General features: G+C 40.1%; 1 protein-coding gene across 9 annotated transcripts in view; it reads right to left on the bottom strand.

Moving 5' to 3' along the window:
* The window catches only part of carmil2 (capping protein regulator and myosin 1 linker 2), a 59272-nt gene extending 46959 nt beyond the window's left edge, over positions 1-12313 (bottom strand). For 2 of the 9 annotated variants that reach the window (XM_046394769.1, XM_046394770.1), the window contains exons 1-12: positions 11837-12311; positions 9016-9119; positions 7318-7368; positions 6115-6174; positions 5808-5929; positions 4546-4643; positions 3774-3844; positions 3532-3605; positions 3354-3429; positions 1191-1279; positions 698-792; positions 207-293 (exon numbers count right to left, since the gene is read on the bottom strand). In XM_046394769.1, the coding sequence (XP_046250725.1) occupies positions 207-293; positions 698-792; positions 1191-1279; positions 3354-3429; positions 3532-3605; positions 3774-3844; positions 4546-4643; positions 5808-5929; positions 6115-6174; positions 7318-7368; positions 9016-9119; positions 11837-11864 (955 nt within the window). In that variant the 5' untranslated portion in view covers positions 11865-12311. Of the gene's footprint in view, positions 1-206; positions 294-697; positions 916-1190; positions 1280-3353; positions 3606-3773; positions 3845-4545; positions 4649-5807; positions 5930-6114; positions 6175-7317; positions 7369-9015; positions 9123-11836 lie in introns of those variants that run through there. The other 7 variants (XM_046394764.1, XM_046394767.1, XM_046394768.1 and 4 more) reach the window with 6 other exon arrangements.
* Between the last annotated feature and the right edge of the window lie 275 nt (positions 12314-12588).

Genomic DNA, 12588 nt, shown 5'->3' with positions numbered 1-12588 from the left:
GGACTGAGAGGTCTGAGGAAAAGAAGGTGGTAAATGGAAGTGTATGATGTCATACAGTACATTGTCTTGATGACATCCACCTGCTCTTTATATATCCTCCCTCCATTCTTCCTCCTGGTTTATAAAACTACAATACAAAAACATGTGACTGTGTGTGTGTGTGTGTGTGTGTGTGTGTGTAAGTGCCCCTGTGTTTGTGTGTGTACCTCTCGCAGTCATTGATACCCGAGACAGTGAAAGGTGCTTGAGTCCTTCAGATAGATTCGCCAACTCCTGACTGAGAGCTATTACACCTAGAAATGAAAATACAACGCACTCTGGTTAAAAGCTGTTTTTGAGCCTGGGAGTGCGGGTCTTTAAGGACCTACAACACCTTTCAGAGAGCAGTGGAAGAAGAGACGATGACCGGAGTGAGTTGCGTCCTTCGAGATTCTGCTAGCTCTGTGGAGACAGCATGATCTTTCAGAGAGGGCGGGAAGTCCAGTTATTTTCTGAACTGTGTGTACTTTCTGGAAAGCTCTTCTGTCTGCTGCTGAACAGTTGGAATACCATAGGAATAACTCATAGCTGCATAGGAGGCCCATGAAGATTCCAACTACATTGCTGCAGCCCATTTCACCACAGACAAAACAAACAGCAAAATGGGTCTATTCTAATACCGTGCTTATACTACCTAGATGTGATATAAAAAGCCCACCTTTGTCTTCGATTGGATTTCCTGAGAGGTTGATGGATTGCAGGGTAGAGGAGGTGTGGTCCCGTAGGGCAGCTGCCATTTTAACTGCAAAGTCCCTGCAGTAGAATAACAAAGTTACTTCTGAGTCTCAATCAGTCCATGTCAAGCAGAATTAAATTAGACTTAGAAACAGTGTAATAAGGGGAATCATGCAGCTTGTCCCAGGATCAGCACAGACTTTTGACCGGGGCAAAGCGGTCGGCTCAAACTGTAGCTGGGCGCACAAAGCATCTCCAAACATCTTCGACCATTTGCTATTTTCCTGACCTTTTCCTTGCCTACCTGTGAGGTATTTTGGTGTTCAGCTCAGAGCAAGAGAAATAGATAGGGGCTTCATCCAGATGTGGAAGGGCAGAGAAAATTTGACATACAGTCATGTTGAGGTAATTGTTAACTTTGCCTACCTGCCTGGCTATACACCTACGTATTTGCACACAGTCACAGTCAAACTCACAGTTTGAGTCCGCTGGCCTCCAGCGAGAGCTCCTTCAGACTGGGAGATCTGGACAGCAAGAGGGTCAGCTGCTGCTGGATGTCGATTGACTGATGGGACAAAGACAGAGAGACAAAAAGTCCAAAACCAACCAATTTTAATAACAGCAGTGTATTTATGGAAATGGGGATGAATTCTGTAGTCATCATAATCATCATAATCTGTATGACAAATAATCTATTTTGTTGTTGACTGTTTCCGCGTGTGTGACAAATGATCGCTGTAAAAGAGAGGCAATGTGCAGCCACTTCTATGTATAATTATGACCTGGGCTGTGTAGCTTATATAAGCTTAAATATGGTGAAATGTTGTTTGTAATAAAGGTAGGCATCATAAGCTTTATAATTACAGAACTGCATTTTAACCTCCAGTAGTTACGACTTTATGACCTTTTTACTGACAAACTTTTACTCATTTGAGATCAAATTCATCCCCTCCTGCCCTCAACTGGTACTGATCTAAACAGCCATGGGACCAGATATTTATTTAGACGGCTTTTCTCCCATTGACCGTCATCAGCTATCTTCAATGATCTCTTCATCTAAACTATCAATATGGTACTAAGCTGCTTAAAGAAGTTTTACCTTTGTTTAGCACCCCTCTACAAGATATGATTAATCTGTCTTTAATAACAAGATGTGTACCCCAGTCCTTTAAAGTAGCTATAGTCAAACCTCTCCTTAAAAAAACTACTTTTGATCTTGGGGTCTTAGTCAACCACAGACCGATATCCTACTTTCCCTTTCTCTCTAAAATCCTTGAGAAAGCAGCCACCAACTGGCTACATGACTTTCTGCATAATAATAGTTTTATTTTTTTGTTTTTAGGATTTCCAGTCTGGTTTTCGAGCTCATCACAGCACTGAGACAGCATTGGTCAGCATTGTAAAGACTGAATCAAGCTTGTTGCAGTCCCATTCAGAACACTCTCAGCTTGTACATGTTAATGAATTCTCCATACATGCCAAATTTAGTCACAAAGTTCCACAGAGTTATGTGCGTGGACCACTACTACTCAACCTATATGTGTTTCTTGAGGGTAATGTTATCAGGAAACACTATAAACTTTCATAGTTATGCAGATGTTGAATGTGTTAACTGGACAATAAATCATGTGCAATAATGGGACAAATGGTCTCACCAGACCTGCAATAATACATGTGTAGTAATAATTGTGCAATAATCCTTACTCAGGTAACTACTACTACTACTAGGATCAGTACATACATACTTAGTCTTTCCTGAAACAAATCTGTACAATAATCAATCCATCCACTAATCATAACTGAGGGACTCTAGTGTAAACAGTCTTTTTCTTTTCTGTTCTGTGTGCAGCTGCGGGTACTTGTTTCCTGTGTATTTATTCTTTTTGGAATGCACATCCTTCCCTTATCCTTGCATGCTTTGCACCCTCTATATCCTGTTTGCTGCTGTAATACTGTAATTTCCCAGTTATGGGAATAATAAATGATTATCTTATCTTAGATGGCACCCAATTACACTTAGCAATGAACCGAGATGAAACCAATCAGTTAAACTTCACAGTAAACAGACAAAACTGAAGTAAATGAGCTGGGCCCCAAATATCTTGGTTTCTGCTGCTTTTAATTTTGACCATTTGTAAATTAATCTAGGTTATGGTAAAAACCTTATGTCAGTGTGGGCAGTCAAACTGGTTCCATCAAACTGGTTTGTAATAGAGGTATTGCAACATACTGGTATGCAAATGAAAGACTGATATCATGTTCACCTTGTTGCTTTTTCACTATTCACTAAGTGTCATTTTTGTACACTTTTATATGGTTATGGTCCCAGTCTCCACCTCTCTACACATATATTTTGAATGTCATTTATTTGTCAAAAAGGTACAAAACTCAATTTGAGTATAGCGTAAACTTAATTTAAAAATTCTTCCACAGCTACATATCAAAGTAACATTGTTATCATGAATTCATATTGCTGTGCTAATCGTGTAGTGGAAGCCTGATATTATGACAGCCCTAGTTTGAAGACTTTGTCTACATCCACCTGACATTATGCATTGAAAACCCTGTATTCAAGAGTGCAAAACCTTTTACAACTGTTAAATAACAGAACAATGCATAGAAATGATAACAGAGTGTACCAGTTTGATTTCTTTGCAGTAGATCTTGGTAAACCACTGGTTAAAAGACAGAGCTGCTACCGCTAATGCCAGGTCTCTGAGAGGAAAAGAAAAAGGGGAAACAATGACAAAAAAAGGAAAAGAATTTAAATAGTATGTATGGTAAGACTGGATGAAACAGCACTGTACTGTACTGCACCTGCTGTCTAAGTGACTGAAGTCCTGCAGGTTGAACTGTCTCCAGTTGTTGATGTAGTAAATGTTGTCAATATCCTGCCAAAACAGTTAGCTGTGCTTTATTTGGATAAACCAATGCTAACATTTGGTCATCAAGTGGCCATCAAGTTAAACCTGACTAGATTCTGGTAAACAAGGTTGTTGTAAAGTTTCTTACATGTGACATATGAAAGTGTTTTATGCTTCAGTACAGTAGAGACTTACCCACTGAATCTCCTCTCTGAACGGCATCTCATTGAAATCACACAGAGCAGCGTAGGTGTCAGAGAATCCTCCTGGGGAACATACATTCAAATACTGTCTATCTGCCAATAGATGAGCTTCCCTGAGATGTGAATGTATCAGTGATCAACTCAGTAAATTTGATAAACGCTATTAGCAAATAAGGACAAAAATCATATTTTTTACCAGATGCATAATTCACACAATTTCAATAACAGGTGGAGTTCAGCTTAACAGACACTAGTCCCTTAACAGCTGACAATGAGCTTCATCAGAGCATGACAAGCTAACAGAAAGCTCCAGACATATCAACACAGACACTCATCATATAACCAGTCAAACTGTACTGTGAAATAAAGCACCAGCAGCTGTGACTCAGGTTGAGTGGGCTGTCCACGGATCACAGGGTTGGTGGCGTGAGCCCCACCTCCTGCTGTCCACATATTAAAATGTACATGGGCAAGACAGTGAACCTCAGCTTGCTCACAATGCTCACGCTAGCACCACTGCCAGCTAATGTGTGTCAGTGTCCACCAGGGTTTTCCTGTCCTTCCTAGTGTTCTCCACTCTCCACTCTGCAGCAGCTCCCTTCCTGGATTCTGCATTCCCTCCTCTATTCACAGACGTTTGTACATTAAAAACTTCGAAAAAACCGTTCTGTATTATGGGTCCCAAGAACTTAAGTGTGTGTGTGTGTATGGATGAAAACACTATACTACACAAAAGTAGTACATAAGTATATTCACTGACATACCACAAGAGCCAGGCTGACTGTTCAACTGTTCTTCTATCACAGCAGTCTGTGTGAGGAGTCTCTGCTCGAGATTTGCAGGAATCATCTTTAGCAGCTTTCTGGATATTGAAGGACAGGAAATACAATCTTTAAGGTTGGCATACAGTATAATAAGACAAAGAGTTTATAACCTGTGAGCCTGCACTTAGACTTGTTGGGCTTTGAATTAAATGCTAACATTAGCATATTAACATAAAATAATGATGCTAACATAATGATGTCTAGCAGGTATAGTGTTTACTATCTTTATGAATCCTTACCATCTTTAGTTCAGCAAGTTAGCATAATAACATTTGCTAATTAGCACTAAAAACTAAAACACAATGTCATTAGGCTGGGCCAGCTGTAGTTCAGCAGGTGATCATCTCATATCCCATTCATTATTCATCTCAACTTGCTAGTCAAGTCAAGTCAAGTCAACTTTATTTGTATAGCCCATTTTTACAAGCAGTTTGTCTCAAAGGGCTTAACATAACATCAGCAACATCCTCTGCCCTTCGACCCTCACATCGACTAAGGAAAAACTCCCAGAAAAACCTTTAACAGGAAAAAATGGAAGAAACCTCAGGGTGAGCAACAGAGGAGGGATCCCTCACCCAGGACGGGCAGACGTGCAATGGATGTTGTACAGGCAGTTTATCAGTTTAAATTTCTGCTACCATCACAACCCCATCCAAGCTCTAATTTAGTTAAGTTAAACTTAAATATTTAAATATTTCACTTAAAACCACACCATAGAGCTCAAGGAAAATTTAGAGGATCACTAAAGTCATTAGGACTCATCTTCTGGGGAACATTCAGACATTGGACCATAAAGCCATGGCACAAGTCTGGCAATTGTCCTAAGGACGGTGCTGAAGCAAAGCTCATGACAAACAGTTTTATATCAATGTGAGCATGAAAATGTTGAATAATTTACAACCCAGAGGATAAACCTGAATAAAAGATAAAAATATACTGAATGCAAAAGCTTCCATACAGGTCACAGAGCATGTTTTGATTACTTTCATTTGTTACTCATTTAAATATATATATACCATGTGCGAAGATAATATTTTGAGGTCATAGTAAATTATTAGTCATTAATAGACTATATATTATATATATATAGTCAAGTATTTTCCATGATCTGCATGTGGACTCAAAAGAGGGAGGTGTGTTCGTGTAGAATACGATCACCAGTGTGCATTCACACATGTAGCAGGTTGCTGAGGGACACTCACCCTGGAGAGGAATCGGGAAAAATCCTTTTCAGCGAAGCAGTCATGTGACTGACCATGGCCTCAAGATCCTCAACGTGCAATACACTGAAAGACAGACTCTGCCTGTCTGTCTCCAACACAATCTGCAACACACGCACATGATGCTGATTCTCAGCGAAAACATAAGCTACGATATATAATCCATCTTTTTATCTTCACATCTATCTATCTAGATATACACACACGCACACACACACACAAAAGGGTAAAAATATATGCTATAAAAAATACATATTATAAGTATGTATGATTTTAATGAAGAGTGTACCTGAGTGAGACTGTGAATGTTGATGGAGCAAATCTCCAGGTAGCTGAAAGTGCTCTCCACCTGTACATTCAGACAGGCTCAGTGAAAACAGAGACATTTTATTTTGAAATACTCACCTCTGCTGTCATTTTAGTTACTTCACTTCCTCCCTTTGTGTGTTTCCCGCCTTCCCCAGCCTGATCACTTTCAACCATCCCTCATTTGGCTGCCCTCCCCAGTGTATTTACTCTGTTGGTGCTTTTCATCATATCGGCGTGTCTCTTCGTTTCCTTCACTCGTGTCAACGCGAGGATGGAGGAGCAGAAGTTGCCAAATGAGAAATCTTTGGTTCCATAGCCTGATTCTGAAATTATGCTGGATGTTTCATATGTTATGATCACTTAGGCTATTTATTTACTTGCATTATCCTTCACAATGATACGCTGTTGGATTTGATTGCTTTATCTGGTTTTGACCCCTTCCTGCCTCACCATCCTGTTAGGTTTTTGTTCTTTAAATAAATTTACTGCTTCAGCTCTGCCTCTGGTGCTTTCATTTGGGCCCAGCCTTTTTGTTTTCCTGTTACCTTGCTCACATAGTTGTGAAAGAGACCACATATATTGGAAACATTTTGTAGGTACAACATAGTTAAAAATGATCACTGTATTGGAATGACTACAGAAGGACTCGGAAGCAGAGAGAACCTCAGCACAGAAACCCTAAACTACACTGTGTGCACAATTATTAGGCAAGTGAGTATTTTGACCATATCATCATTTTATGCATATTTCCCTCTCCAAGCTGTATAAACTGCTTATCGAATTTAAGCATATCCGGTGATGTATATTTGTGTAATGAGGGAGGGTGCTGACTAAGGAAATCAACATTCTATATCAAGGTGTGCATAATTATTAGGCAGCTTCTTGTCCTCAGGCAAAATGGGTCAAAAAAGAGATTTAACCGACTCTGAAAAGTAAAAAATTGTAAAAAGTCTTTCAGAGGGACGCAGCACTCTTGAAAGATATTGGGGTGTGATCAAAGAACCATCACACATTCTGTTGCAAATAGTCAACAGGGTTGCAAGAAACGTGTTGAGAAAAAAGAGACACAAATTTCCTTACAAATTTGTGTTGGAGACAGACAGGCAGAGTCTCATGAAATATTCTAATAGGCGTTGGTTCAAAATAGATGGTTTAACATCTACTAACATTTAACATGATTTACCCTGATAGGTTGTTTGTTTACAATCAGGTAGCCTCTCCATAGACTCAGCACCTAAGACAGAGAGACAGAGACATGATTAGAGGAAGGAGGAGAGAGACAGATTATTCAGATCATTAGAAATGGAACTGACAGACCTTCAGCTCTCCCTACAGAAGCATGTTGCATTTGATACAACATACAGCAATATGTCAGGATTATTGCATTTTAAACACATTTTGGTAATTTAATGTTTTAAAGTTAGATTTAAAACATGATCTCTGAACATATAATATTAGGTAATTGTGCAGGTGTCACCTTAAAGGTTAAAAATCTCCAGTATCTCAGAACAAAACAAATGTGTGCATCGTCTACACAATAATGTTCAGAAAAGTGCTAATAAAATATCAATGATATCAAAATATGACATATATTTAATCACAGAGACCTTTATCATTTCAACTGATACACACTATATAGACAATAGTACGGGGACAAACAAACAGACTCTTTATTATTGAATTCAGGTGTGGTATAGGGGTGTTTCTCAGGAGTCAGCAAAGGGAAATCTTAATGCTTCAATGTACCAAGGCAATGCTATGCTTCCAACTCTGTGGCAATAGTTTAGGGAAGGCCCTTTTCTATCCCAGCATTGGTGTTCACAAAGCAAGGTGCATAAAGACATGGCTGGATGAGTTTGGTGTGGAAGGACTTGACTGGCTCCCACAGAGCCCTGACCTCAACCCCATCCAACACCTTGGGGACGAACTGGAACACAGATGGCTAGCCAGGCCTTTTGGTCCAACATCAGTGTCTGAGCTCACAAATGTTCTACTGCATGAACGGCCAGAAATTCCAACAGAACCATTTCAAAACCTTTGGAAAGCCTTCCTTGAGGAGTGGAAATTGTTAAAGCTGCAAAGGGGAGACCAAGTCCAGTGGTGCAGTGGTTAGCACTTTCACCTCACAGCAAGAGGGTTCCAGGTTCCAATCCCAGTCCCTGTCCCTGCGTGGGTTTTCTCCAGGTACTTCAGCTTCCCCCCACAATCCCAAAAACATGCACATCAGGTTAATTGGCTACTCTAAATTGCCCCTAGGTGTGAGTGTGAGAGTGTGTGGTTGTCTGTCTTTGTGTGTCAGCCCTAAGACTGACTGGCGACCAGTCCAGGGTGTACCCCGCCTCTCGCCCGTAGTCAGCTGGGATAGGCCCTGTCCCCCTGTGACCTTGACAGATAAGCGGTATAAAAGATCGATGGATGCATTGAGAACGCAATGTAATTAAAGTCCCTGTAGGTGTAATGGTCAGGTGTCCCAATACTTTTGTCTATATAGTGTACTTGAGATCTGCACATTCCCAAACAAAATTACACAAAACACCACAAATCAAGTCACACATAATGAACTCTGGGGGAACTTAAGGTCTGAAGCCCAAAGACAGGTCCCTACTTTCTTTGTTTGCTTACTGCAGCCTTTGCCTCGCAGGTTACAATTAAAACGTACACAACAATGATCAAATAGGGAAGGACCATAATATAACATTGCTCACATCAGTTCTTCTCCCATACCTATATTTATGTGCTTTATGGGTGACTGATACAAATTTATGATCCATTTTGCAAACTTGTCATGATTCTATAACAGATTTCTATATACAGTAATCATAATATATTCAGCGTTAGACAGAAAGTCTTTCTTGTCCAGGGGTGATTTCAGATGACTCACCACAAACCTGCTGGCCGATCTGTCACACGGGTGACTGGAGTGGTTCAGAACAACAGGCGTCACCAGACAGACTCTGTGGGGCTTCAGCAGCTCTGAGATTTGATCTGCTTACGGAGTCACAGACACAAACAGGAGCACTGTCACCAGGAAAGACCGACTGGAATCAAGTGTCTGGGCTGAGTTCATGTGTAATGACTGAACGACTATTCCATATGACAAAACATGCAGGACAGTATTACAGAATGGAAGATTATTTCTTTGAGAGTTACCATCACAAATTTGGGGTATCATACAACATAAGATCACACATCTGTCCTTAGCACTTCTGGAGCATGTTGCTGGATCCAGAACCCTCTCCATGGCCCTGCCTGGATCCTGCTGCTCCTGTTCTGCACTGTTCTCTCTATCCTCCCTGTCTCTCCTCTCTCCCTCTCCTTTTTCTCTCTCTCTCCCCCTCTCCTGTCTCTCTCCTCTCCCTCTCTCCTGTCTCTCCCCCTCTCCTGTCTCTCTCCTCTCCCCACTCTCCCTCCCAGGTGGTCACAACAGAAGGCCGTCTACACTGAGTCTGGTTCTGCTCGAGGTTTCTGCCTGTTAAAAGGAAGTTTTTCCTCGCCACTGTCGCCATATGCTGACTCAGTGTGGGGGTTTTGCCCTGGGACCTGTTTTTCTCTGATTCTCTTCTCTTTGGTTGTTTTTTTTTGTTGTTGCTGTTGTCTTGAGATAACTGTGTTATGAATTGGCACTTTAAATAAAACTGAGCAGAACTGAATAAGACTATGGGACTCTTTTTATTATTATTATTATTAGCCTTGCAGAGTTTGATGTCTATAACTCTTTAAGACAATTCAAGTGTTTGCAATATATTAAACCATTTTATATTAACTTCATGTGATCCCTGTGCAAGACTTTCAATGCTTTCATGCCATGAAAGGAATCCATGGAGCTGTTAGACCACAGAAGGATCACATAAACACTTTTAATCTCACGATGGTGAACTTTTTCTTCTTTCAGTGCACTGTCAATCACATTTTACACAAATGGAATTTTCTTGGCCGATTCCAATTTCTGAGTTTTCTTTCTTTTTCTAAGTGTGTCCTGCTGATACTGATTTTTGGCAATTCTGATTTTCTTTCTAAGAACTATTACTGACAGCATATACAAACAAAAATCAACTTTTCTTCAATGCAAAATTTGACTTTCATAATAAAATAATTGTTAAATGTCACATTTCCTTTCAAAATAAAGTGCTCTGCATTTGGAGAAGACAGAAAACAAATTATTTACTTTTATCATTGTAGCATGCTTACAATGTGCTTATAAATTCACCAGGGCTGAGGTAATTTATCAAACTTCTAAAGCCTCTTTTCCCAACTATGAAGAACAGGACCATGAATTCCACAGTTTTCCTCATAGTTGCTTTGGCCTTTTCACTGCTCCTACAAAGGAAAGACAGGAGAAGCTGCTAGCTTGTGTCTGGCACTGAGCTCTGGCTAGCTTTAGCTTTAGCTGCTTTTCCTTTGCTAGCTTCTTCAAACTGGGCATGTTCAGCTGGGTGATGGTGTTTTAAGTGTCTGCTTAGGTTTGTTGTTCCCAACGTTTTCGTGCTAGTTCTCCAATGGTTTACCTTGTATATATTACAAGTTGCAAACTTTGTGCCTTCTTCACTCACAATGAAGGACGTTCACGGTAAAGACATGTTAGCGTCTGTGACTGTATTATCATCTGCGCCACTCTGCTTATGCGCCTGCGTAAAACGGAATCAGCTTGGAATCGGAGTTACAGGAGTGTGACTGTCCGGTTTTCAGTCCAGGCAACAAGTTGGTCGATGGCTGCATCTAATTTCCATGCCAGGAACTAAACGGAATAGTTCTTGCCGAATGTTTAAATCTCCAGACATGTTCCACAGCTTGTTGTTCTCATGACTGTGCACGTGCACTCTCCTGGCCTTTCAATATATTTTGGTTTTTGACCAACATTTTCATACAAAGTCCAGTCGGCACCAAAGTATTTCTGTATGTTGAAGGTGAAATTTCTTACACACTTTGCTCATGCCATTCCTTTCTTAACTTTTCTGGCCATGTTAGCAACAAATATCAGTCATGATTGAAGCAATGACAGAAAAACAATTTTAAAGAATGCTGCAGTCTCTGAAGTCCGTCTGCTCTCTTTGCAAACCACAGGCTGTGAAGTTTTATCTTCTACTGTGCAGGCTAAACCTTTGACTCGACCGACTCAAACGAGAGAGCATTTGACCTTTGTAACAGTAAACCTAAGCTTGCCTTAACTCTGCAGAACGGTCCTGATGTCTGTGAAGCCAGACTTCAGTACGGTTTTGTCTCTCTTCGTTATCATACATACAATGCAGCATGACTTCTTTAACACACATATTCTACAATCTGCAACCACACCCTCTGCTTCAAAAACTTTTCCATTTAAGTGCTATGAAGAGTTGCTGAAATATTAAAAACACATCTGGATAGAACACAACTGAACAATATGACAAACTACACTCCACAATGAGAAGAAAGCTACATCAAAACTGTTCTAAAATAGTTTGAACAAAAACTGAACATTATCACTTTCATAAAGTAGGATTTATAATAGGGCTGCTGAAAAAAAAAAACCATTTATTTTAAGCAGGTGTACCTAAATAGACTAGTTACTTGAGTGTAAATATATTTGATTTGTAGTATCTGAGGTTAAACATACAAAAAATAGCAGTATGGTCCTTTACAAGCTGTTCCTTATTGCCACAACTATTGCTCTATTCTCATACCTTCAAAATGTCCCTGATGTTGTTGATGGAGTTGCCTCGTCTTACCTTGCAAGTTCTGAGAGACAGAATCCATACTGTAGATTTGAATAACTGGTATTTATGGAAAAAAAATGCCCAAAAGTCAAGTGGTGATCATCTATTGCTCCTGCGGTATCAAACTTCCACGCAGAAAAACTGACTGATTTTCCACTGCATCATAACAACACGAAAAAAAAAATAGGGTAAACGTAAATACCAGCTCTTATGCCCAAACTTAAAGAAAAACTATAAAAATCCTGTCAATAGACAATAAATCTGTAATCATCCAGTGCTGGCTGAAGAGTAGAGACCACAGACAGTCAGTGGAACTGAGGAGCTGGTGTGTGTGGCAGCAAAAATCAAAAAATGCAGGGCGAAGATACTAAAGGTGTGGAGACACACACACACACACACACACACAAGCAACCACCAAAATTTTTTCTCATAGATACAAATCTGCATACAACCGAGTCTCGCTCTTTTCTCTCATGTAGGCGTGCACACACACACACACACACACACACACACATCACCTTTTCTTGCTTATTGTGTGCACATTTTTTGCTCATGAAATGAGACACACACACACATCCTGTTCCATGTTGTGAGTCATTATCGTATTGAATGCAGAGAAGCCTGAGTTAGGAGGAACCTTAACCTCCCACCACAATCAGGAAATCTGCACTTTTACAGTCAAGCTTCAAACCTTTTGAAGACGTTTAAACACACCCCAAAATATTGAATGCTTAATGAGATTACAGTGAAGAGAAAATGCAGGC

Source organism: Scatophagus argus, chromosome 7 (genome assembly GCF_020382885.2).
Source record: "Scatophagus argus isolate fScaArg1 chromosome 7, fScaArg1.pri, whole genome shotgun sequence".
Taxonomy (NCBI): domain Eukaryota; kingdom Metazoa; phylum Chordata; class Actinopteri; family Scatophagidae; genus Scatophagus; species Scatophagus argus.
The sequence above is the reverse complement of the archived record's forward strand: the minus strand, read 5'-3'. Positions and strand labels throughout refer to the sequence as shown.